Below are 23,101 nucleotides of genomic sequence, written 5' to 3' on the forward strand. Positions count from 1 at the left end.
AATGTTTTCTATACTATACATTTTACCCTTTTGGTGCCTCTCTGTGCCGAGGAGAGAGGCATAAGCACAGGCGAACTGTCGCGAAATTATTACCAAATGGTGGAAATTGTTTGGCTCAATAGGTGCCCTTGGACCTTTGACAAGTAGTTTTGATGTTTCGTAGTCGTACTATTATTTAAGATCAAAGCTCTCTTGATATCATTGGATTTCGTTACACTTCTCATAGGTCATAGATGTGGACTACAACTCAACGTGCGACAGTGCAGACGCTCCTTCGTTCTCTAAGTCAACGCAAAGCGAGTTTATCTTGTTTGTCCAAGCCGATGGTGTCCAAGCAGGGATTGACTATGTATGCTACGTAACCATGACAGTGACAGCTTATAATGGGACAAACTTAGACAACAATACCCAAGGCGAAATTGAAACTCAGACCTCCCCAAAAAGTGAGGAAGCAACTGTCACTACGTTGGAAGGAAAAGGTAGGTATATACTTGAAACGGTTACACAATGATTCCCTCCATATGGTATCGGTATTGACGTTATACTAATTGCACGCGTTCATGGAACGTGTCTCTCTCCTGAGATTTCCGAAAAGGGGAGTATAGGAAGAAAAAATGGCCTCATGCTTTTATTGCATCCAGATCTCAATGCCTGAGGCAGTCCAAATAATTATTATCTTGATATGCTGATGGGCTTGTGCGGCCAATTTGTTGGTTCAGTTCAATGGAAAGTTCCTCAATAAAAAAATGACGGCAACAACAGCGAAAAAGCTCTCAAACGTTGTGAATAAGCCATTTCCCGGAGGTTCAAAGCCTACTCTAAAACAAAGCTAAATGAGTAGCCTTCGTGTTGGAAATCAATCCTTACTGGCCTCAATTTCAAAATAAGGCTGTTATGAACTCGCAAATGGCCTTTTAGGTTTGACTAAAGTGAGTGTTCAACTCACCAATATATATATTTTTTTAATCAGCTCCTGTGACCAATGCATCACTAAACAGTTCCAATTACTACTTGGACATTACCTACTACGATTTTCAGTAAGTTGATTTAATTCATGAAAGTGCTTAGTGGGGTGGATCGCGACTGAAACTGATGTTTCTTTGTAGTCTTTTGTCTATTTGAAATGCAGCTGAGAAGAAACGGATCTGCACTGGCTTGTAGGAATATGCAATTTACTTTTTGGTACTCATGAGTTGAGGTACCTCAGACGCTATAACCATGTTTTGACTTCATTTTACTGTAGTCGTGTTTGCTATTTTGGTTAATCTGAGTGCTGTTAACTTTTTTTTTTTCAGTGAGAAAAATGGTCTTTTCTTGCAAACTATCAGCCACATGACAAACTAGAACAATTTCCATACTGTTAATTAGCTTATCTTCGGCTAACTTTTCCTTTAGAAACATTTTACCACGTTTTCTCGAACTAGAACCTCAAAAGCCTCCAAGGGTTTGCTATTTGTTGCATTTTCACATGAGTTAACATATCTGTAATTGCGTTCAGGTTTTCCGATGTTGATTTCACTGGTCTTGGTGCATTCAGGGATGACCTTTATCGAAATCCTCAATATGTTCACAGCCCCTTTGGAAGCTGGTTGGCCACATCAAACAGCCCTACTTCTGATAGTTTCTCTAACTGGTTTAGAAGTTTTTCCAGCCGGAACATTCATTATGAAGAAAAATTAGAGCTAGGAAAACAGCTGGAGACGGATACGAATGGGAATACTGTATTCCGACATTATAACGACAAGTTCTTCCCGGTCGATGGCCGTGGATGGGGTGCAGAAGGACAAAGGGACTGCTTTACTAATGCACTTAGGAATTATGGGTACGGATGATTTTTGGCTCAATTATCCTTTTTTCGTCTGTTTGTTTGTTTCTTGGCTTAAAGATTTTCTTTCAGGTTGAGATGCGAAGAAATATACCCATTCTTTTAACCAGCCATGTTCCTTTTCAGTTTGCAGCTCACCTCGCTGACTTTTTTATTCCAAGTAAACCTGTAGGCCTAAGAGCTCAAAGAGACCTTAAAACTTAGGCGGATAGGATGGAAGGAGACTCAAACGGAGTCGAAGATATAAGAAACCTTATAGGATGTATAGAGTTGCCCAAAGATCGGAAAGAACGGAATGAACATAATAAATGTGTTACAAAGAAATAGTAACAAGTACTGTATCATTTAATTTGAATTTTTCAGTTTTACTGCTGCAATACGCACAGCATTCAACTTTTCTGGTGAAGAGATGTTGGCCTTCTCTGGCGGCGAAGAACTGTGGGTATTCGTTGACAAGACACTGGTGGTGCAGATATTTGCTGATCCATCGGAAACTGATGTTCCGTGCCGTTCTATCAGTTTAGCTAATGCTGGTACGACACAAAGTTTGTGATGATTGTCGTGCTTTCAGGAAGCAAATTAGAAGCATTAGTGTTTTTCCTCTTGCATGAAAATGATCCATAGATCGGCAAAATCTTTGGAAAACGCAACTAGAGATGCATTTACTTATGATGCGCTCGAAATCCAGCCGCATTATTTTAGAATTTCGGTACAGGCGAGTTTTAACCATGTCTTACTTGTTAACTCACAGTGATATCTCATATAGTCGTATGTGGTATGAGTTTCTGTCGCTGATCTTGCAGCTAGTACTGGGTCTGTCATTCCTCAAGGTGGTACAGTAATCGGTGGAAAATGCCAAGTCACGGGGGCTTTACAAGCCGAGAACGTTAGCTTATCTCTTAAGGTAATACCATGATTTAGAAATGTTGTACTTCCCTTTCTTGTTCTCTTCATGCTTTATTTGTAGAGTTTTTGTGCGATCTGTTCTACTCGTCCAGTCTAATGTTCTGTTTTGGTCTAGTTCAGGCTTGTCTAGTCTTTTCTAGTCTAGTCTTGTCAAGTCTAAATTAGTCGAGTCTGCTATAGTCTTATCTGGTATAGTATAGCTTGACTTGATGTGTCTCGTTACAACTAAACCAATGGACTGGTTTAGTCAAGTTTAGTCTAACTTGGTCCGTTCCAATCGGTTCCTGTCTAGTCGGAGAAATTAACTCATTCGCTCTGACGAAGGGCTAACGCTGGGAACGTGAGCTTTAAAACTCAAAACGGTGGCCAATTTACGTTATAAACTCAGTTAATAATTACCTTTTTATACTCTCCCACCGAACCAGCACCACGGTTTCGTTAGAAACTTACCCCCTGTACTCATTTGATTTGGTTTGATCAAGAGAGAACCAGATAGGTAGATCTATGGCAGTCAAGTTTAGTCAAGATACGCTTAGTTAAGTTTGGTCTATTTAGGACTAGTCCAGTGCTGGTTGGTTTGGTCTGCTCTGATCTTACCTGCCTTAAACTGGTCTGGACAGGTCCGTTATGGTCCAAGTTAATTTATGTTTGTTGAAGTGTTCCCTTTCACCCAGTTTGGTTTATTCTGGTCTAGCCTAGTCTCGATTAGACAATCCCTGTTTAGACATTCAATCCTGTCTAGTGCTACCTTACCCTAGCAAGAACAATTTAGTCTTCATGGAAGAGCAAAGCTGGTGAGGGCTAACGTACAATTTGCGATATAGCTGAGAGTAAGAGACGATAAAATTATGAGAATGTTGAGATAAAGCCACTGACCACGATTTCATTGCTTCTTCTTATGTAATCTAGTTTAAAAAGGTACGAGCGATTAATTTTTGCCATTTATTTCAAAACAAACCTCTTTAAAGATTTCATTCTAAGTGTTAGGGTTTTGTTGCTTTCCATGAAGGTAAATGAGCCATACCGTTTAGATGTATTCATCGCTGAGAGATTCCGCTGCAACTCGCGCATTTTATTCCAGTCAAGTGGCGTTTCATTTCTAACGGATGACCTTCGGCCTCTTGACTATTTGGCTGCTATCAGCGAGAACGCACATGTTGGCTTTATTGTGCAGGTAAAATTTTTTTGTTTGTTATTTGTGTCTACCCAAACATACGAAGAAATAGTCAGAAAATGGTATGAGTATGAATATGAAAGTGATCTTGGCAGTAATGAACACTTCTAAAGCAGTAGTGTAAATAAGGCCTGAAAAAAATGCAGGCCTGTGCGAGATTAGAACCCATGACCTTGAAGGGTTTCTCTTACTGACTTTGATGTGAGTTAGTGGAGGGTCAGTTTGCGACTTTTATCACTGTTATTTGTTTTAACTATCAGTTTAAAGAACAAGAATTGGGAACTTCTTTAGTTTCAAACTTGTGTACTTCATACCGCAAAGCGAATTTGAACTATACGGGATACTAACGACGAGAAGTCGAAATTCAATGGTAATCGAGCAGTTTATCTTCTTAATGACGCCGTAAACACTGAAACCAACATCAACACAGGTGTAAGCTCCACGAATGACTCGTGTCTATTATCGCTCATCCTCTGATTTCTTTGCATCTTGCTTAGGACTTTTACATTGGAGATGCTTTTTCGTCTGGACCTTACAACGTAGACATTTTGGAAGGAAATGAGCAAGACCGATTTGAAGTTGAAAATGGGGCTTACATAGCACCGTCTGCACCCACCACCCCTTCTCCACCCACGTTTATCCTTAACGGAGAGTCAGTTGTATTGTGTCCGAACGCTACAGATGATCCAGTGGATCCAATTCCCTCTGTAAATTCAGGTAAAACGCAATAATAAAACCAGATCTGTATCAAAGTGTGCTTGATATATACTGACCAAGTTAATGTTGTGCTTACTGTTACGGGATATTTCAGAGAGGGCGACTACGCGATATGTGCACCTGTCGTTTTATTACAAGCAATTGAAAGCAAAATGAAGTGTAGGTGGAGACAATTTACTTCGAGGTTTAACATTTATTTTTTTAAACCCACTGATTAAGGTTAAAGATCATAATAACGTGTCTGAAAATATCGGAGAAACGTTCTAAAAAATAGTATTCTGGGCTTCATTCTGATTCCTTTTTTTCCTTCTTATATCACTTCATAACTGCTGGGCAAAACTCGTATTTATCTCTTTCCCTTTGATTTAACAGGAATTCAGTCGTTCACCTCCATAACCACATCTACAGCTAAGTTAGCACTAAAGAAACTTTTGGATTTCGAGTACACTTCATCTTATTTTTTATATCTGAGGATTACTGATACTGTTAAGGGATGGACAGGCAACATTTCAATCAAGGTAAGTTATTGGTTTTTTTTGTTTCGTTGTTGTCGTTGTATTTGTCAGGAAAACTTTTAACCTACGGTGACTCATTACATTCGTGTAACCTCCACCTTTCCTTGATTTCTTGTGTCATGAGCTCGCAACTCCGAAATTTTCAAGGCAAACAGCAGAGAACAACGACTTGTTGTCGACTAAAACCTTTGGGGAAAGCTGATCATTTATTTAAGCAGATATAATGATTATATTAATAATTTTAGAGATAATTATAATGATAATAATCATAGCAGTATAGCGATGATGATGGTCATGATGATTATGATAATAATTTTAAAAAACGAAAAAAAAAGAAGTTGTTAAAGGAGAGTGAACGCCATCCCAGTATTGTACTAGAATATTTTTTCTGAATGGGGTTCGGGATTAGCTCATGAATATATTTGTGTATGTTGTCATTTTTTTATCCTTCCTGGTCTGTCACGCGTTTAAATCATTCAAGAAAATTAGATCATTGTTCTGCAGGGTTTTCATTAACTTTTGAAGTAGAAGGGCACTGCCTCGTGAATAGGCGAGTACCCTATAAAATTGGGGGCCGAAGGCCCGAACCTCTGGGGGGGTCTGGGGGCGTGCTCCCTCGGGAAATTTTTAAAACGTAAGTCTCCCAGAAGCGTATTTTCCTGCAATCTGGAAAAGAAATCTTGCTATGACGCATACTTATTCTAATTATAGTAAAAAAGAATGATACTCTGGGAAAATTGTTTTTTATTTCACTATACAGCTATAGCTACATCAAACACTGCTGTTGTTCTTAGAGCCTCCTCTTTTCTAACAGCAACAAGTTAACTTAAACTTGTAAACTGATAAAGAGTGTAACTGGCAAATTTTCAGCGACAGTACAGACCGAAGCGGATTTTCACGTTTGAAACTTTTAATATGTTTTTGAATGCATTTCTTGGCTTAATCTTGAAAGAAAATGAAATTGGAAAAAAGTTTCTTTCAAGTTTCTTTCACTTGCTCGGAATATTGCGTTATCAGGAAGCACGCGACTGTCGCGCAACGCCTTCCCGTCAAAGTAAATTTTATTTCCACGATCTGATGGCAAGTTATTGGTAAATTTGTGCTGAAAAATGGTTTTAATCGTACAGGGAAGAGTTAATATTAAATTTCGCACTTTGAGTAGCCGGTTACTCTGTTCAAAGTAGACGGGTGCCGGTACCTGGGACCCGGCTTCGAATAAAAACCCTGGTTCTGGATCTCTTGTGTTCTGTGCTTCTGCAGGTTTTTGTTGAAGACTACAACGATCACTGTCCATTCTTGAAAGAAGTCAACATAGATTTGGACTTGGAGCCGATTCCGCCGCTTCGTAAAGAAGCGTTCTTTACTGCTATAGCCACTGATAAAGACAGTGGTGTGAACGCTCGGATTACATACAACGTCAGCGAACCAGAGAGAATGTACGTACAGTGTAGCCTAGATACTGAAGTCTTTTATACAGACACGGCAGACTAGTTTTAAACTCTCTTTTAAGGCTTCTACTGGGATCGCTACAAAGTCGAAGCTGCCTCACTATAATTTTTAGGTGTTAAACTTCGTTAAGGTATAGAAAAAAGGGAAATCTTTCTTGGAAATTAATTTTACTGCTAGGCAAAGTTAAGAAATTTGGCTTGTCATTAGGTATGGTCACATACCTTGTTGACGTAGCGTTTTATCGAAGATTGTAAGTTAAGTAGAGAGGTTTTCTTCAACAATCTTACTCCAAATGTGTTCCTTGCGGTGCCTCCAAATAGCTTTTATATATTTTCTTGTACCATTGTTGAAGTTGGAAATTCTGACAAACCTTATTACAGTTTAAGTGGTATGAAGCGACTATTCCTTTTGATGGGATCAACCCCAGATCTCTCCCTACCCCCCTCCCTACCCCCCTCCTTCCCCTTCTCTCTCCCCCCTTCCTCTCCACCCCCGTCATTTCGTCACTTCGACTCCACGGTTAGAAGACACATTGTAACGGCTTTCGCATAACCTGTCAAATGATATTGTGTTAATTTTGGAAATTAAGTTGTAAAGATTTCAATTTTTCGTTTCATTAATTTTCTTTTTTTTTCTTCTCTTCTCTTTGTATGTTTTTCTTTTTCTATTCCTAAATCATTGCCTTATATAACAGTCCTCACATCAATTCCACGAAGTTTTATGTCAATAATGGTACCGAGGTGGTGTGGAGCAATAAGACTGTGAAGTGGACCTACAAGTACTTGATATTTGCTGTGGATGGAGGTTCGCCAAAACGCGGTGATAGTATCCCTTTGAATATCACATTTGATGCTACTTGCGAAGCGACCGGAGCTGTGGTAGCTGATCCAGTCACCGGTGAGGTGTTCTTCAGAGCGCCTGGGCTCACAGGATCTAAATACCGTAAGTACCTCACAATAAGTGTTATTATTAACAATTGTTCTATCAATGCGCGCCAGATATTGGATGCTAAATGGCTCCAATTATATTTTATTCAAAAAGTGCAAATTTAATTTTTTTTTCCATTACTTTTGTCCTAATTTAGATTCCAAATACCCAAAATCTACCACAAACATTGCGAATAAACGCTCTGTTTAACCTGCCAAAAAACGGCTGTAATTGTGATCCTTGTTATATGAGCTCAGATGGCGCGGCCTGTAGATCGTTAAAAAACCAGGAATGACTATGTTTCACGGTCAACTGTTTGCCGTTATATGAATATGTGGCTCAGTGGCCTATCTTGCCAATGATCTCTATGTAGCAGATTTAGTAGCATACAGCATCTTAGCGTGACCTTAAACGAAAGTTAGCCAAAGTTAAGGGTTAGTTGTTCAAACCTAAACCATATTTAGCTTCTTTACAAACCTACATAGCCACCGCATTTTCAGCAGACAGCGGAATGGAAATATGTTTTTATTAAATTTTGCTGTTACGCGGCAATTATGACATCTGTATATAAATATTTTTTTTTTCTTTTATATTCAACGTTTAGCTTTAAACTCCACGGATAAGCCGAGATGTCGCGGCTGCACTCATGGGTATTTCTGTGTTGGAGATGGAACTGAAGAAAGATGTGGACTCGCTTCACCAACAGAATTCTCCTTTGGTTCCGCAGCGACTTGTTCACCTTGTCCCGAGGGATGGGTAAGTGGGTCGAGTGGTGTAGTGTACTTATCTCTGGGGATGAGTGGGAGGGTTTTGGAGTGGGTTCTTTATCCTGTTTCGACCAAAACCTTTGATTTTTCAAAAGCTTATTTAATTCTAAAAGCACCCACGATTTTCTCAAAAACCCGATAAGAATACCAGGAGGAACGTTAAGTTGAAAGGTGAAGTGTCGCAATACTTCTTTGCTCGATAATCGAGAGCAACAAATATTAAGGTAATTTGGTTTTATCAACTGAGTTGGTAACGTAAATTGACCACCGTAAAGAGTTTCAAAGCTGACGTTTCAAGCGTTTGCCCTTCGTCAGATCGAAGCACCATATATTACATGAATTGTGCGTCCTTTTTTCAGCTTTGTGTGAATGGTACCGCACTCCCCTGTCCAGAAAGTACACATGTCAAGTGCAATTCGACGGTGGGTATTCTATGAAGTACTGTTTTTACCATTGCGAAGTCAATGGATGGCATCAAACAAACTAACCAGGGTCAAAATTGCTTGCGAACATCGAATGCGGTGAATATTTGGTTGAACTTCTTGTGGTGAGCTCAGCAGTGGATTGTTCATCGTGCTAAACTCAGAACTGAGCTCTAGCCTAACCGGTTTCGTTGCATCATGTTCTTGAACAAGATACTTTACTTTCAAATAATGTCTGTGTGACAGGAGTAAACAAAAGATAACTGTTATGGAAACCAGCAAAAATTCAACCCAATCCTGGCGAGGGAGTCTTTATACGCCATTTGCTTCATTGCCATGAACCTCGTCTCAATTCAGCGGCTACTACTTAGTCTGGTCTACGGATTTTAGTTTTTAATTAAATAAAAATTGTTTCTCTTTTCTTGGTAGTGGTGCCCCGAAAATTGCTTTGATTGTGAACCTGGCACAGTTTGCTTTGAGGGAAGGAAGCAAGACTGTACACCAGGACGATACAGTGATGGAAAAGGTTGGTTCGATCTCGTGGTGGGAGTTTTCGAAGAGAGCCCACAATCATGACATTTTTCAAGTCTCCAAAAATTGCTTGGTAGATTTTGCAAACGTCTCCCTTTCAAGAAGAAAATGATCAAGGCCGTTTTTTTTTGTCAAAAACTGATGAAAACGTCCAAGTCTTTAAATCTGAATACGGCTAGAATTGAGAGGCTCAGTTCGTCTCGTATCGTCTGCGCGTCAAATTGATTCATGTGATGTATTATTATGGGAAATTTTAAACGATGGGAATGTCGGCGCGAAAATGTTAGCGAACTAACAGTAGCAGCTTGCACAGATAGCTTACACACTACCGGAACGAATTCCCTTTCTCTCTTCAGGATTTCCATGCACGCTTTGCCCTCCTGGTAGCTTCAACAACGCGACTCGTGCACAAACCTGTGAGTGTTGCGAGGATGGTTACACCAGCACATATATGAAGACCAGTTGTCGGCCATGTCCTGCCAACGAGTGGGCAAAACATGGAAGCTTCCCAAACTGTTCCATGTGTCAGACTTGTTTTAATTCTGAGGACTGTGAGTGTGACTCTTTGTTTGTTAGTTCGCCGGGCTGTTTTGATATTTCTTGATTAATTACGAGATGTGACGGACTTAAAGCGATATATCGCGGAGCCAAAGTTATGCACGACTCAATGCAAACTACAGTGTGCAGGAGCATTCTTCATTAAAATGCGATTTCGAGCTTTGACCTGTGGCGAACAAGACCTGTACACAGTGTTGACGTATACAGCTGTATAATCGAAAAAAGAAACAAAAACCAAAAAAGGGTTATGATATCTTTGGGGTCACTAACTCGTTTTATCCCAGAAAAGTGACTGTGAGCTAGCATCTTTTACTCTTCTAAAAAGCAGGTTCGCCTAGTTTCTGCGATGCCTTTGGTTATATTTGTTATTCTCGTTAAATCTGTTCCATCGATCTCCAAATTTCGCCTTTCGCCTGTGTTCTATTCATAATATTGCCTTTACTCTTGGTCACAGTTTGTATCTTTGCTTTTTTAGGGTTATTTCCAAGAATTAATTCGTAAAATTAGCGAAAAAATAACATGACTGTATTAGCTAGCTTAATCATAAGACTAGAAGTTTCAATTGAAATCCGCAAGGTCCATGTTTGTCCAACGGTACTTGTTTTCCTGGTGTAAGCTGTCTTAATGTCGGAGTTGGTCAGTCAAAATGTGGTCCGTGTCCTAAAGGTTATGAGGGTGATGGAAGGACTTGTACCGACATTAACGAGGTAGGAAGGGTGTCACTGGCACAACTTAAGCTGTGTTTTTGTTTGTTTGTTTGAAGTTGTTTCGTTTGCTTGTTTGTTTGTTTATTTTTTGTATGTGTTTCGTTTGTTTTGTTGTTGTTGTTTTTGTTGTTTTTAACCAGACGTCGTATCCCGCCTGAATGACAAAGCACGCAGTACTTTTACTTGTAACATCGAAGAAAAGAGCAAAACAAAAAAAAATCACAAACAATCAAACAAACAGTAGAAAAGCAGACAGAGACCTTTTAAAGTATTCATAGGGACACGTTAGCAGAAAATCATTGATCTAATGGTTGAATCATCACCATTATGTAGGGGCTGTAATGGGTCGAGAACGAAACGATATTCAGGCGCAGTGATATTGTCCCAAAAACAAAAGAAAACCGTGTTTCTTGATTTTCTGGTTTTATGCTGTTGATCGCTAGTATGTCAAATTTGTTAATATGGGATGCTCGTTCTCCTGGGTGTTCAAGTATCAACGAATCGTCATTTTTCCACAGTGCACCCGTGCCAGCCCTTGTTATGAGAGTGATAAATGCCAAAATCTCGTCCCTGGTTACCAGTGTAACGCCTGTCCCGACGGATACAGAGGGAACGCTCCATCGGGTGTCGGTTTGGAAGACGCTCAGAATTCCAAGCAAGTCTGTGAGGAGATTGACGAGTGCAAAGAGGGGATCAGCAGCTGTGATCCAAATTCACAATGTATCAACACAAATGTGAGTCGTGTGTATACCGATATTATACTTTATCTTTGTGACTAGAATATCTCCTCTTTCATTGAAAAGGGAAAAAAACGCAACTACAACGCCTTCTATAAACTTAGTCTAATTTTTGAAGATAAAGCGGAAAAAAGGAAAATCCGTCTATTAATTGCTGTAGACGAAAATTAGGAATTTTAAGTGTGTTTTGGGTTTTTATGAAAACGCTCTTAAAATTAACTGAATACTCTGCATTTGGAAGCGCAAATTTTATTCGGTACACTTGTAGGATCTCCGTAATTATGTTCGAATCACAATTGCGGAGCTTCTGTGGTTTAATCACTTTAGAGTAGCATAGTAATAAGACACAATGTTGATCGCGACTACATTACGGTCCGTCCGTCCGCATGTACGCAGTTTCATGTCAATGTTGCATGAGAATAAATCCGATAGACGAAATTTTTACGAAACGAGTACTGTAAGAAGTAGAAGTACTGGTTTATGTAAGCTTTATTGCATTTTTCAACTTATCAATATATGTATTGATTCACAGGGAAGCTTCACGTGTGGCCCTTGCCATCCTGGTTTCATTGGTGATGGCTACTTAGGTTGTAACCCTGGTGACCTGTGCACCAATGGCTCACACACTTGCCATGAAAATGCTCAGTGCACCCAGACTGGCGCTGGAAGATTCAAGTGCAGGGTAGGTTAAACTTTCTACTTTTTTTGCACTTGAAAAACAAAAAAATTGTCCGAAGGAGAGGTTGGTTTTTTTTTCATTTCAGCTCAGATCAATAGTCTGAATTTTTTTCATTCAAGTTGGCCTTCGTCACGTAGCGTAATAAAAACGAAGTCTGTGCTTAAATACACCTCAACCAGAAATGGCGACCGAAGTTAAAGGGGTGTCAAAGTCGAACAAGCACACGATACGAGTTCAATTTAAAAGCTCGAGCATGTTTCAGGCCAAAACTCCACCTCATTTAGTTCATTTGTCACTTTAGTACAGCCATCCATTCATATCGTACAATTTACTCCACACCGAATTTTGCAACACGATTTCATTCGATCAATCAGAGACTGCTTTCAAGTTGAAATATCTCACGTGAGATCTTATATCCTTGCGATGTCATAAATGGTGGATCTTATTTCTCTCATTTAGGGAGAATGTATGAAATATGTGTAAGTTAATGAGTTTACCATGTCTTCTTCCTAGTGTAAGGATGGGTACGGTGGTGATGGAGAGGAGTGCGAAATCGATCCAGACCTTGATGGAATTCCCTCCGTAGGTTTAAGTTGCACCTTGCCAAATTGCTTCAAAGTAAGTACGACACATAATTCTATAAACTTATCTTCGGTCCAGCAATCGGGAGTGAATTAACTGTTTCAGAAATAACAAACCAAACATTCAGGCCTGTCTGCAAGGAGGTTGGTAATCCCAGGTATGTGAGGTAACCTCCTTAGGTGGGGTAACCCGTCTGGCCTTAGGATCTCTCACTTAATGTTGATCACGTTTACATGATAGGTGGGGTAGCCCGCCCAGGTGCGTTTCCCAGTCTACCAGGTAGGTAACCCTGTCAGCCGGGGTCGCGTTCATGTCACATTCGTAAGTGCACCAACAACCTCTAGAAACTTCACCCCGGGATCTTGGGGTTGTAAGATTGTATGTAAACGCGGGCTATTTTTCAACCTCAGCTAGGCGGGTTACCTCACGTACTTAAGGTCCTCCCCATCCATGTAAAGAGGCTCTTAGGGCGTAACGCCATTAGTTTGCTGACTTAATACTTAAAATGCAAGACGACGCACAACGCAAATCTCTCTCGATCCTGTTTAGTAAGTTGTTTTATTAGCAATTTTATGGGAGTTGAAAGCGATATGGAGATGATGAAATTTTAAATATTTGTTTTAGAAATACATGTAAATCAAGACTGTATTGTTGTTTGGCTCTTTTCATTCCGTTTATTAACATAGCAGTTACAACTGACATCGCCACACCGCGTTGGAATCTTCATGCGATTAAAAGAATCAGGACTTTTCTTCGCTTAATCATTTAGCCTCCAAACTTTTTTTAACTTCAGTGATTCAGCTAATGCTCACTCTATTAAAACCAAGACAAAATCAAATATTATCGAAACAGGGATATCGAGGTATTTTTGTTTTTTCAATGGTTTAAGGGGCAGGCTTAACCCTTTCATTGAGGATCATGTGCCAGTTTGGTGCTACGCAAAAGTCTCGAATTTTTTTATCCATTAATGCTACATTGCACTGCAGGATAACTGTCCAACTGTACCTAATACGGGTCAAGAGGACACCGACGGTGATACAGACGGGGATGCTTGTGATGAAGATGACGACAATGATTTGATAGTCGACAAATTGGTGAGTGTAACCTCATTTTTATTTTTCCGTTATTTATAATTTTTTATTTATTCTTTGTCGAAGGTTTCGTATAGTAAAGGGTTTCGAACCCTGGAGTATTAATAGAACGTGTTTTCTGATCGTCAGGTTGAGAGTAGTTCTGAGGGACTGTTTTCGATAGAAGTGATTTACTTTTCGACAGATAGTAAAACGTTTAACCTCGTCTGATCGTGGGGTTGAGAAAAGTCCTGGGCCCGGTTGTTCAAAGGCTGATTAGTGCTAACCCACGGTAAAATATTAAATACAGTTTCCTATATTTCACTCTTTAAAAGCTGTTTTGGGATAATTTTCCTAATTTTCTATAGAACGTTTAGTCATCAACTTGTACACAAAAAGAATCAAATTCCTTTTTCTTTTAAAGCCCCTCAGATCTGAAATCAAAATTCACATAAACCTTGGGTTATCTTAACCCGACTTTGAACAACCTGGCCCTGAATGATTGTTATAGATAAAAGTGACGGACGTTTCGACGACCATGGCGTAAGTTATCATCCCAGTCGACTTTACTGATGCTTTCGCCAAGCTTGTCTAAATTTCAGTCACTATTACCGACAACACTCCTTCCATCTGGACAATCAGACGGACGATCAGACTACACGACATGTCTGAGTTCATCCAGCCTTTTTAAACCTTTCAAACAGAGGTGATCTTACGAACGCCTTTGTTAATATATGTGGTGTTGTTTCCAGGACAACTGTCAATTTGTGAAGAATCAGGACCAGTCCGATTCGGATGGAGACGGAGTAGGTGACGCATGTGATAACTGCATCAATCAACAAAATCCTGACCAACTGGACAGTGACGGAAATGGAGTTGGGGATGCATGTAATACAACGGATCCTGACGGCGATGGTAAGAGTTAAGCATTGGCACACAATATCACACACGTTCAGATTATTCCGTAGCTTGAGGGATGGGATGATTGCGTAATAAGAGCTTGACTGTGATATAGCTCATGCAACTGGTTAGCAAGAGTTAGAACTCTTTGGGGAATTCTCTGAGCTTTTGTACCTGTAAAAGTAGGTAATTTATGTGAGATTTTATTTGAATTCTTGGCTGATAAAGCGAACGAAAGGTAAGCATAATTGCCACTTTTATCAATTTTTTTTCTATGAGTGAGTACCAGGGAAACTTGGTTTTAGAGGTGTTAACTGCAAAATCAAAATAGCTTCAAAATCTAAGCAGTAAGCTGTATAAACGATTTTCTTTTATTTTCTGCAAACTTTAAACATGCATTTAGATGTTTTTCTAGATATCTCTTTAGCTGTTTTACTGTTTTTGTTTGTTTGTTAATTTGTTAATTAACTGATTAATTTATCATTCTTTTTGCAGGAGTATCTGCTGATAACTGCCCATTAGTCAGTAATCCAGCCCAGAGCGATACAGACTCTGACGGTGTTGGTGATGCCTGTGATAACTGCCCTTCAGTGAGTAATAGAGCTCAGGTACGTCTCATCTATTTCATGAGAGTACTAATCGACACGTTGCAGAATAAGCATCCAAAACATTTTAAGATTCGCTGTTGACATTGAAATGACCTCAAGCGACCCAGTTTTTTTTTGCGTGTTTTTGAAAACACCTGTTCGATGGTAGCTCAGTACTACTTCAATTTGCTCTCTTCGAGAATGGTACAAACAAAAGCCCAATTTCCAGTCTCTAGGTGTGTTTCTAGACTTAACTGGCTTAATTGTTACTAAAGTAAGATCTGGAAAAAGAATATGAATTGTTTAACGGTGAGAGTGAAATTGTATCAAACCCTTATCGCAGCAACGTACGAGAAATTAGGGTTGAAATAATCCATCCTACGATCACACAATTTGTTTTATCAAAAACTAAATTGGCCACCATAAGGACTTTCTAAGCTGACGTTTCGAGCGTTAGCCCCTCTTTTAGTTGTGAGTTGTGGAAAGTGATAAATGCAGCAAGTTCGATAACTTTTTTTTCTCCTGTAGACTGACGCCTATCAAAGCGGATATGGCGATGCATGTTTCGGACCTGGAAAAGACAAGTGAGTCGACCACTTCCCTCTTAAAATCTGAAAGTTGATTCTTGGGACGAATACCATACACTTGGAGATATTTTTTTTCTCCGAGTGTGCCTCTGTAATTCTCTGAATAATATCATCTCTCACTACTCAGTAGTTTTACCATTTATCAGATGAACGCTAAGATACCTTTTTCCATGCATTACATTCCCATCTTTAATCTGATTGATTGGTTTCCAGGGATGGCGATGGCGTACCAGATGGTTTTGACAAGTGTGTTGATCTCCCAAATGGCGAACAGGCAGACGCTGATGACGACAGCGTAGGTACGATGTAAAATACAGACGAGAAGACCAACGGCACAGTGTAGGACGTGCTTTATTGTGCGATTGTAGAAAAACGGTGCCAACTAATATTTGTTTTACCAATTGTTTTAACTAATATTTACAGCTTTACAGAGTCATGTGAGTATAAATTCTCTTCTTTGAACGAATTTTTAGGAGATGCTTGTGATGGTGATCAGGACGGTGACAATGTTGGTAATAATGATGATAACTGCCGTTTAGTGAGCAACGCTGGTCAAGAACATGTTAATTTGAATTACGACGCGAAAGGTAAATACCATGTTACCATGTAGGTAGAAGTACCGATGATTTCGTGAGCAATTTAGGAATAAAATAGGCGATGCGATAACATGAGTTTTGGGTATTGAAATATTACCTCTACCAAAGCGGACAATTCTAGGCGACTAACTCAACACCTTAAGAAAACGACTTGCAGGCAAAATGAACACAATTCAAGAATCTGACTCTGGACAGTCAAACAGACTGCACTCAAGCCAATGTTTTTTTTTTTTAATCTAGTGGTGTATTCCTTTTTTCCATAACTTTATTGACTCTACACATTTTAATTTTTATTCACATCGGCACCAACCCTTGATTATTTGCATTTGCTGGTGGGATTTCGTCACGAAAACGTTGTGTTTCAGTGTGGCTCTTTTTTATTTTCTCAGATGTTTTGTTGTCGATCAGCAAGTTTTTTTCTATAAGGGCATCCGCCTAGATCAACATAAATCGGACAGAACATTATCTCATACAATGTTGATATTTCCAGCGTTTCAGTGTGGCATGGGCTTTTTACGCGAATGCATTATTTTAAGGTTATTTTTCTTAAAGAAAAACCACAAATCAGTTTTCTTTTTTGGTTAATGTATACTTCGTCACATGAGCCGGTCAACTTAGATGGCTTGTGCTTGTTATTTGTTTGTAGCAAGACCAGTTGGAGATGCTTGTGTCGATGATTTTGATGGAGATGGTGTCCATGATAACGATGACCACTGCCCATATGTGAAACATCTCAGTAAGACAAGCTTCACAGACCATTTCACTGTAGACCTGTATCCTGGACACTCGGATGAACTTCCTGTCTGGAGAGTGGCTAAAAAGGTATGTCTTTCTCGATAATGCTTTTCTAAATAGAAATAGGACATGAGTTTATGCTTATTACAATTATCTTCTGTGATAGGTTAATCTGGGCTTCCATAGGCAGAAGTTGATGTTGTGTACAAAAAGATTTATGGGCTGTTGACTGTAATAACCAATAGCATTGTCATCCTGTACTTTATGCCATGTTCGAAGGACGTTCACCATTGTTCGTCAATCCTAACCACTATGGTTTTTCCATCCTCGTATCCTGTATCCATGGTTTTCCCATCATGGTGTTTGCAAGTCAATCCGTTATATTGTTCTCCACCCTTCGCCTTTTTTGTTTACCATACTCTACTTTAGTTTATTGACATTTGTGTTTTCCTTCCCAGGGTATTGACGTTGAAGAAATTACTAACACCTCATCAAAGCACCCTGCAATGCTTATCGGTTTGTGTTCATGTTTGTCAGTATTGCTTTTTGTGGTGAAGATTAGAAGCAAAATCACAAATTGAGCTTCTGAACCTGAAAGTGTTGTACCCGAAAATTCATTTTCACTGAGCTTTTTTCGTTACAATCTCTAGAGGAGGATACCTGAAAATTTCCGATGAAGGCTATGTTGTGTTATGATCTTTATAACGTAAAATATTTAAAGGTTGTAAAACGTCGAAGTCTCTTTTTTTGTTGGCAATGAAGCACTTGAAACTTTTGCGCAATATGCATTGTTGCTTGAGGCAACTCTAAGCGATAAGACGAGTACTGACTTCCAGATCTCTCGGACAATGTCACATTAATAAGAGAGCCTCAGTTGTGCCACAGGAAATTCCGTGACCAAGATGTTTGATTTTCAGAATTCATAGTAATTTAAATGGGTTAAATCCTGCAGTTTATTTGGAAAGGCGACAAAGACGAATACATATAGGTGGCTTAAGTGATCTCTTAACTCTTTAACCCCTGAGAGTGACTGACATGAAATTTTTTCCAACAGTATAACCCCTGCATCACACAGTAAGGTCATGAGAATTAAGGAAATGATCATCTTCTAAATATTCTCTTAATTTATGCACAAATTCTCCTTGTCAGCACCTTAGGAAATGTATAGAGAAGAGTATGGAAAATATGCATACTGTTGTTTAGGTGTAAAGGGTTAAATAAAGCCATATCCACTCTTCATTCATCATGCGAAATTTTACACGAACCGCCACTGTATACTAAATATCATGGATTATTATGATGATTGTTCCCACGTAGGATTATCTATTCCCTTTTTATGTATATTCCTTCGTGTTCCTGTAGGTCAATCCCGATATGGTCCCGTTGACTTTAGTGGAGTACTTTATGTGAAGGAGAGTGATTCATCCGATTATGCCGGAGTGGTGTTTGGTTATCAATCAAACCGCAAATTCTATGTGGTGATGTGGAGAAGAGAGAACAGTAATTTTAAGGATCTGAACGATAAGGCCGGAATTAAAGGAGTTCAATTAAAGGTAAGTCATTCTAGAGGGATTTTGCCAATTAGCAGATGATTTGCGTGTAGCCTTATCCCTTATGATTTCACAGCTCGTCGATTCAAACACGGGGCCTGGAAATTCGTTGGCGCAAGCGCTGTGGCATTCCGGAGATACTACTAACCAGGTAAGTGAACTCTCCCCTGTCGAAAACAACATCCAACATACAGCACTATATAGTATGTTAAACGTTATGAGAGACATCTATCTTTCCTCTCAGGTGAAGCTTCTATGGCAAGACCCTAAAATGGAAGGATGGAAATATGAAACCTCTTACGCCTTCCACGTGTTTCACAGACCATCCATCGGTCTAATAAGGTATAAAGATCTTTTTAAGGAATTTCGTTTCTTCTAAAGGAAATTGACTTCGAAAACTTGCGTAAATACTAGCCTAAGTCTTCGAATGTTATGAACGATGATCTAAGGTAAAATGATAGGTATATGGGCAGAGTAATTTCCGATGATAATGATAGGCATATATGTAAGTCGTGAGATAAGTCGTCGTTTATTAAAATAATATCTGGCTGTCGTGAGACTGAATTACATGTTTTAGAACAAAAATGGATAATCTATTTACATACGATAAATATAATAATGAAATTTGCAGTATCAAGTGGCTTGGCTGCATAGTGCATAATAAATGAGTTCTTAAATCTGTTAGTATTGATTAATGGTAGCGAGTATGTGAAAGAAATAATTAATGAGAGGAGAACGCATCGTGTGATTCTTTATTTCAGAGTACAAGTTAAACAAGGCGAGAAAGTGCTGACTGAATCAGGTGATGTGTATGATACAACGATCACCGGAGGAAGACTGGGTATGATGGTTTTCGGCCAGCAGGATGTTATCTGGTCCAGACTAGAAGCTAGGTGTATTGACAGGTCAGTAGATAAGTCATTGCCCGTCATCATCCATACTGCATCTGTAAGGTTGTGTTTTTACGGATGCTCGTTCTCGTAAATGATTATTGTGTTTTCGAAACCAACCTTAGGTGATTGCTTAAAGTATAAAAAATGTATACACACGGGCCAAGTAGTCTATCCAGCCGGATAGGACGCGCACATTTCTTCCCCAGCATTTCATCGCCCGTACCAGTCAGGGGCAATGTGTCAGTAAAGTTTCTCGTCCAAGAACACTTCAGCAAGATTCAGCCAGGCCTCGAACTCGGCCCTAACCGCTCAGCCACCATGGCTCTTACAAAAGTAATTTCTTTTAATGAGGACTTCGTATTTTGTCCAGTCTGATAGTTTTGGCTTCGCAATCGGTACCAACGCGCCAATGCATTTTGTTTCGACAGTTATTTGTTATTATTTATGAAAGGATTTGGAAACAGCCATTTACACAAACCAGTGAACATGTCGTTGTCCAGATATAAGTCAGATGGACGCTGTGGCCGAATAAGCAATCTGTGAGAAAAGATACATTCTCTAACCTGGAGAAAAATCTTTTTTTTTTGTTGTTGTTGTTGTATCAGGGTAAATCAAGCTTTGCACTTTGATGGAGTTGATGATCACGTAACCCTTCCATCTATCCATAATCTTGGTTTAACAGACAGGTACCTGCATTCACAATTTAAATTTACCTTTTTGTTTGACTTTTCCTCGTCATTGGTCTCTATTCTTTCATGTAAAGACTCTCTTCTCCACTAAACTAGCGACTGGAATTTGAATTGTATCCCAAGGCAAGGAAGGATGTTACTCACGCAGTGAGAAATAAAAATTCAAAAATAACACAAGTCGAATCATGGGTGAGGAGGGGAAGGGGTCAGCATTTTGTTTTAACCTTACAGTTTGGAATTATCTAATTGCAGTTTTACGATCAGTACTTGGGTTTGGATGGCAGCGGATTATCCCAATACTGACATGCCCATCGTGTGTAGTCTGGATGCCAAACTATGCTTGTACTTAAAAAACAGGTATAACGTGTGGTTTTTATTTGTTTGTTGTTCTGTATACTCAAAGACAATTTATTCAGTGAAGAAGAGAAGAGAAAACTTATCATAATTCCGTTGCATCTGCTGTACAGACAAGTCTATGGGAACATGGGATCGTCTGTAGTTCAAGGGTCGGAAGTTATTGAGCCCGAAGAATGGCATCACCTGGCCTACAGATATGACGCCCAGAGTAAGTGCACCATTTGATGAACAGACCTTATTGTTCGTTTAATGAATTGACATGACTGTTAGATAGGCAGGCAGGGAGCCAGTCATCCAGTATATAATTCAGTCCGGTAGCCTGTGAGTCAGACAGCCAGTCAGTTTGTCAGTTAGACAGTCATTCACTCACTCAGCTACTCACTCAGTAGAGTCAGTAGAGTCAGAAAAGTAGCTATTCAATCTGTCAAAAAGCCTACTAACTAACTAGTAGGCCAATCAGTCAGCCATCGAGTCAATCAGGCAGGCAGTCGGTTAGTCAATCAGTCAGTTAGCCAGTCAGTCAGAAAGTTAGGCAATCAGTTAGTTACCAGTCTGTACATGTGTAAGTCACTCATTCTTTCTCTCTATCAGTTTATAAGTCACTTAATTTGTCAAATACACAGATGGACTGATGGACAGACGAATGCATCGGACGCAGTAATAGATGAAAGCTGATCTGAGAGGCCAATGTCTTTTAGTATCATTCATACTTACTTTGGAAGAACGGTTGACTTGCATACTGATCTACGAGAAGCGAAACGTTATATTTTGAAATTGTTTAGCATGAAGTAATTCTTAAAAAAGAAAATAATCCCTCACTTTTCAATTTCAGCCTACGAACTTAAGCTTTTTGTGAACGGTTCATCCGTTGGATCACAAAGCGATGTATTGCCACACACCTGGGTAGGTCTCTTTGTAACTTTTGCTCATCTCTAATGTTTCTTAAGGTTACGCGATAAAAAAATGAAGGAAAGACTCCTGCCTGTATAACTCAAACAAAGAGGGTCGGACTTCTGTATACGACGGCGAGCTGTCAGCCTCGGACCTGACCAACTCATGGGGAGTGACAAGCACCTAATTTGTCCTTACAATATCACTCCGGAATCACACTTAAGGTCACTATAATAGAGGAAATGATCGCCAACTAAAGAAGTTCTCCATTGTTGAAACAAATTGTCTTCTTGAGCGCCTTAGGAAATGTATAGAGAACGGTATGGAGAATGTGCATACTGATATTAGGATTAAGGGTTAGAGAAGAACACACATTTTTTCAAAAATTAGGGTATTTCCGTTGTAGTCGAGTGGGATAAAAGGAATAAATTGAAGCTATTAAACTAAAAAAATAACACAGGGTAAAATTTTTCTCTGTTGTAAATTTACGTATTTAGTCTCTCTCTCCTCTCCTTGACTTTGTAGAAGTTAGAAATATATTTTCTCTCTCTTTCAGTCTTCTAGTGATCTTCTATATGTTGGGCGTGACAATAGTAACTACCTGAATGGAACTGTGGATGACGTAAGTGTATCTCGTCCGGTTGCTTTTGTTTTCATTTACCCTCTGAGTTTTCGGAGAAAATTTATCACGGTTGATGAGTAGTTACTTCCAATGAGTAGGACTTTGCAACAGCTTGAATGATGTCAATAAAGCCATGGCTCCGATTTATTCGAATGGAGTCGTTAGTGTGCATGAGTTATCGTAGATGTCTACGCAGGACAACTTATTACTCCAACTATGTAACAATCGGTATCCAGTCGTTTCGAACCACGGTCGCTTCGCACCCACGGTCGTCTCGTACCCAGTCGATTCGTACCAAAATTCAGACAATTCGTACCCAGTTTGCGTCCGTTAGTATCCATACGGCTGATCGATATGTACCCGTATCAATAATTATTCATTCGAAATACCGCACGTGCGCCCGCCGGAACAGATGTCGATTGTTGTCTGCAGCAAGCTAGTAGAGTCAAGCGAGTAAGGTGGAATTAAAATTATGTTGTGTATACTTTCGACACTCTTGAGAAAAACAACTGAATTATTGCATAGAGCAAGGTAAGCGATTCTTTTCAATATAATTCTCTATTGCTCATCAACTGAAGAATTTATTGGATGTTGTAGATTTACGTTATTAGACCTCTTAGGTAAGGAAAGGCTCTGGCTAAGAAATCAAACATTTTTTTCCACCATCTTGATGGAAGAGCCCGTTTGATTTTTTAAATGTTTTTGATCAAACTTTTCTTCTTAACGTTCTGCGTCATGAGCAAATGTTTGATCGTCTAGCCAACCTATGTCGTGTGCGACAAACTCGATGCCTAACGGCCTATTTCAACTTAAGTTGGGACTTAAGCACTTATAAACTTGTCCCTTTATTAATTTCCTACAGTTGACTCTGTGGGGGGTGTACGTTGAAGATGCGGAGATTGCCGATTACATGAAAACTGCTGGCCTATTGTTACCCATCCACAAGGGCGTGGTCAGAGCGCATTTCAACATGGACGAGACTTCTGATTCAGTCATTCTTGATCAAGCGGGAAATGGTTACCATGGAAATCTAATGGGTGGAGCAAGTTTCGTCGCGGTGAGTGACGTGTTTGATGGCTCGTGATCTGCTATAGTTAAGAACTGTTCCTGTCATGGTATTTTGGTTGC

General features: G+C 39.5%; 1 protein-coding gene across 1 annotated transcript in view; it reads left to right on the plus strand.

Annotated features, from left to right (window-relative positions):
* Positions 1 to 23,101, plus strand: part of LOC131786792 (uncharacterized) — a 49,144-nt gene that overhangs the window by 24,313 nt on the left and 1,730 nt on the right. The window contains exons 41-76 of the mRNA XM_066164688.1: positions 227 to 479; positions 971 to 1,037; positions 1,499 to 1,822; positions 2,189 to 2,358; positions 2,629 to 2,729; positions 3,741 to 3,905; positions 4,403 to 4,622; positions 4,995 to 5,140; positions 6,398 to 6,573; positions 7,281 to 7,528; positions 8,118 to 8,269; positions 8,640 to 8,702; positions 9,132 to 9,228; positions 9,590 to 9,784; positions 10,368 to 10,498; positions 11,017 to 11,232; positions 11,768 to 11,917; positions 12,428 to 12,532; positions 13,483 to 13,590; positions 14,319 to 14,481; positions 14,962 to 15,074; positions 15,582 to 15,637; positions 15,854 to 15,939; positions 16,114 to 16,227; positions 16,883 to 17,058; positions 17,430 to 17,487; positions 18,334 to 18,524; positions 18,598 to 18,672; positions 18,766 to 18,863; positions 19,283 to 19,426; positions 20,020 to 20,100; positions 20,356 to 20,460; positions 20,571 to 20,668; positions 21,293 to 21,363; positions 21,908 to 21,973; positions 22,836 to 23,030. Coding sequence (XP_066020785.1) covers positions 227 to 479; positions 971 to 1,037; positions 1,499 to 1,822; positions 2,189 to 2,358; positions 2,629 to 2,729; positions 3,741 to 3,905; positions 4,403 to 4,622; positions 4,995 to 5,140; positions 6,398 to 6,573; positions 7,281 to 7,528; positions 8,118 to 8,269; positions 8,640 to 8,702; positions 9,132 to 9,228; positions 9,590 to 9,784; positions 10,368 to 10,498; positions 11,017 to 11,232; positions 11,768 to 11,917; positions 12,428 to 12,532; positions 13,483 to 13,590; positions 14,319 to 14,481; positions 14,962 to 15,074; positions 15,582 to 15,637; positions 15,854 to 15,939; positions 16,114 to 16,227; positions 16,883 to 17,058; positions 17,430 to 17,487; positions 18,334 to 18,524; positions 18,598 to 18,672; positions 18,766 to 18,863; positions 19,283 to 19,426; positions 20,020 to 20,100; positions 20,356 to 20,460; positions 20,571 to 20,668; positions 21,293 to 21,363; positions 21,908 to 21,973; positions 22,836 to 23,030 — 4,977 coding nt within the window. The remainder of the gene's footprint in view (positions 1 to 226; positions 480 to 970; positions 1,038 to 1,498; positions 1,823 to 2,188; positions 2,359 to 2,628; positions 2,730 to 3,740; positions 3,906 to 4,402; positions 4,623 to 4,994; positions 5,141 to 6,397; positions 6,574 to 7,280; positions 7,529 to 8,117; positions 8,270 to 8,639; positions 8,703 to 9,131; positions 9,229 to 9,589; positions 9,785 to 10,367; positions 10,499 to 11,016; positions 11,233 to 11,767; positions 11,918 to 12,427; positions 12,533 to 13,482; positions 13,591 to 14,318; positions 14,482 to 14,961; positions 15,075 to 15,581; positions 15,638 to 15,853; positions 15,940 to 16,113; positions 16,228 to 16,882; positions 17,059 to 17,429; positions 17,488 to 18,333; positions 18,525 to 18,597; positions 18,673 to 18,765; positions 18,864 to 19,282; positions 19,427 to 20,019; positions 20,101 to 20,355; positions 20,461 to 20,570; positions 20,669 to 21,292; positions 21,364 to 21,907; positions 21,974 to 22,835; positions 23,031 to 23,101) is intronic.

Source organism: Pocillopora verrucosa, chromosome 3 (assembly GCF_036669915.1).
Source record: "Pocillopora verrucosa isolate sample1 chromosome 3, ASM3666991v2, whole genome shotgun sequence".
Taxonomy (NCBI): Eukaryota; Metazoa; Cnidaria; class Anthozoa; order Scleractinia; family Pocilloporidae; genus Pocillopora; species Pocillopora verrucosa.